A 2,500-nucleotide genomic window follows, 5' to 3' on the forward strand; every position below is an offset into this window, starting at 1 on the left:
AATTATCGTCACAACAAGGAGCCTATATATAAGTGGCTTTATAAGACGATGAATATCTCTCTCTCTCTCTCTCTCTCTCTCTCTCTCTCTCTCTCTCTCTCTCTCTCTCTCTCTCTCATAGGGGGTTAGTGCCGTCAGTGCCACCTCATGCCGTGTACTGTAGGCATTACTTAAGGTTCTTTGCAGCGTCCCTAAAACCCTTAGCTGCAACCCCTTATATTCTTTTCACTGTGCCTCCGTTCATATTCTCTTTCTTCCATCTTACTTTCCACCCTCTCCTAACAATTGATTTAAACCTTTTTACTGTTGATTTCCCTTCCACGCTGAATAACCTCATAGGTCCCAGCGCTTGGCCTTGGCCTAAATTCTATATTCTATTCTATTCTGCTCTCTCTCTCTCTCTCTCTCTCTCTCTCTCTCTCTCTCTCTCTCTCTCTCTCTCTCTCTCTCTCTCTCTCTCTCACACATACACACACACACACCCACACACAGCTAAAAAAATCAAAACGAGCTTAGCTGACTATATACACAGTATACCTTACCACTCCGTGAAGAAAGCAACCAGCTAATTAACACATTCTTTTCTCACCTGGGACAGGTGTCATGGACGGTGATGATGGACGTTGGTGTACAAACGACCTACTTCAGTGAGGAGGAGCTCGATTGGGACCTCAGCGATCATGTTGATCGAGAAACCCAGACACTCCCTCCTAATCCCACACCCTTCCGTAAGTCCAGAGTTTATTATTATTATTATTATTATTATTATTATTATTATTATTATTATTATTATTATTATTATTAAGAAGCTGCCGAGTCATTCCCAGGGTTGCCTCGTAAGATGTTTTATTGAATGAGAGGTGAATTTTAGACCAAAACAAAGTTAAAGAAGTTGAACAGCTACTGGAAAACCGGAACAGTTGCTGGAAAACTGGAAGCATCTTTGAGGCAAACTAGTGGCACGAACCGCTTTTGAGGTGACTTGTAATACATAGAACAGTTATTAGATACATTTAAGAATATTATTATTATTATTATTATTATTATTTTTTTTTTTTTTTTGCTCCGGTGCAGTCCCATTGACAATTTCGCTGAACAAAACTTGACAGAAAATTTCAAAAGATAAAATACTGAAAAGAAAGGATTATATAATGCTATATATATATATATGTGTGTGTGTGTTTGTATGTGTATGTATATATGCAATGAGAGAGAGAGAGAGAGAGAGAGAGAAAATGGAAAATGAATTAAAACCGTAAGAGACGTTAGTGATTAATGCTTCGTCAAAATATACACCACGATTGGAAAATTTAAAAAGGATAGGGACTCGACAATGTAATACTTACCCTTACGGCGCTAGGACCATTTATCATACACATTCGGATATTCTCTCTCTCTCTCTCTCTCTCTCTCTCTCTCTCTCTCTCTCTCTCTCTCTCTCTCTCTCTCTCCATCGCCATTTGTCACGTCACGACGATCAGAGTGACACATCATTAATAAATGTTAGCATTTCACTACATTCCATATAGATAATTTTTGGTAGTGTGGGCAGATATGCCGTGTAAACAGAGGTGGGCGAATTTTGAATATGCAACCACAATATCAGATAAAATTATGACAGGTTTGTTAATCGTTTTTTTTTATTTTATTGAACTGTTTATCAAATTGTCCCGAAATTAGAACAAAGATAATTTTCCTTGTAAATATTTAGGAGAAAAATTTTTTCTTTAAAGTTGATTCTTCTAGGGCGGAAAATTACGTTCATTTGGTTTTCCTGATTTTTTTTTTTCTTTTGAGATTGATTGGCCATAATTGTATCTTTTTCTACGACCATAAAAGTTTTGTATTCCAAATTTTGGTGAAATGTTTTTCTTGATTTTGTGTCAATGAGATAGACATAAAAATTTTAAATGATTTTGGGGGGAAAACAAATCTGAGAGAAAGATTAATACGACAGATTTGTGTTTTACTTTTGGTCAGTCCTTAACCAAACAACAAACAAGTCTAAAAATTCCATTTCCAGTGTAAAGAAAAATTGTCCTGAGTATAAATAATGCCCACCGTTTTTCTGCTTCATAATACAAGTGAAACCCCATCTTCCTTACTTGAGTATTTTCTTAACATAAATACAAGTTTTTCCTATCAATTTTATCAAACTTATATGCCCCTCTTAGGTTATCAATTTCATCGAACATTTTTGGGTACGCATGTCACGAGTTCGATCGTAATGAAAAAACAAGTGGGTTGTTATCCCAGAGCTTCATCATTTGTCTCTGCAGCTGGAGCTTAGGCTTTGTAATGACTAGCTTGTCCAAAAGGGGTGAAGAAATGAGAAGTTAAAAAGGTCTTAGTGGGTATTAATAGTAGTACAATATATGCCTGTCATTTATGCATTCTTTCTTTTCTTTTTAATTTCTTTTTTATAACTATACACCAGAGGTTACAGCTCTGTGGTTTCTTAGGAAGTTTTTAATGATGAGGTTGTCCTCCTCGCAACCCC

General features: G+C 36.4%; 1 protein-coding gene across 1 annotated transcript in view; it reads left to right on the forward strand.

Moving 5' to 3' along the window:
- LOC136830372 (uncharacterized) overlaps positions 1–2,500 on the forward strand; it is a 225,882-nt gene that overhangs the window by 186,858 nt on the left and 36,524 nt on the right. The window contains exon 4 of the mRNA XM_067089907.1: positions 599–728. Within this exon, the coding sequence (XP_066946008.1) occupies positions 599–728 (130 nt within the window). The remainder of the gene's footprint in view (positions 1–598; positions 729–2,500) is intronic.

Source organism: Macrobrachium rosenbergii, chromosome 46, assembly GCF_040412425.1.
Source record: "Macrobrachium rosenbergii isolate ZJJX-2024 chromosome 46, ASM4041242v1, whole genome shotgun sequence".
Taxonomy (NCBI): Eukaryota; Metazoa; Arthropoda; class Malacostraca; order Decapoda; family Palaemonidae; genus Macrobrachium; species Macrobrachium rosenbergii.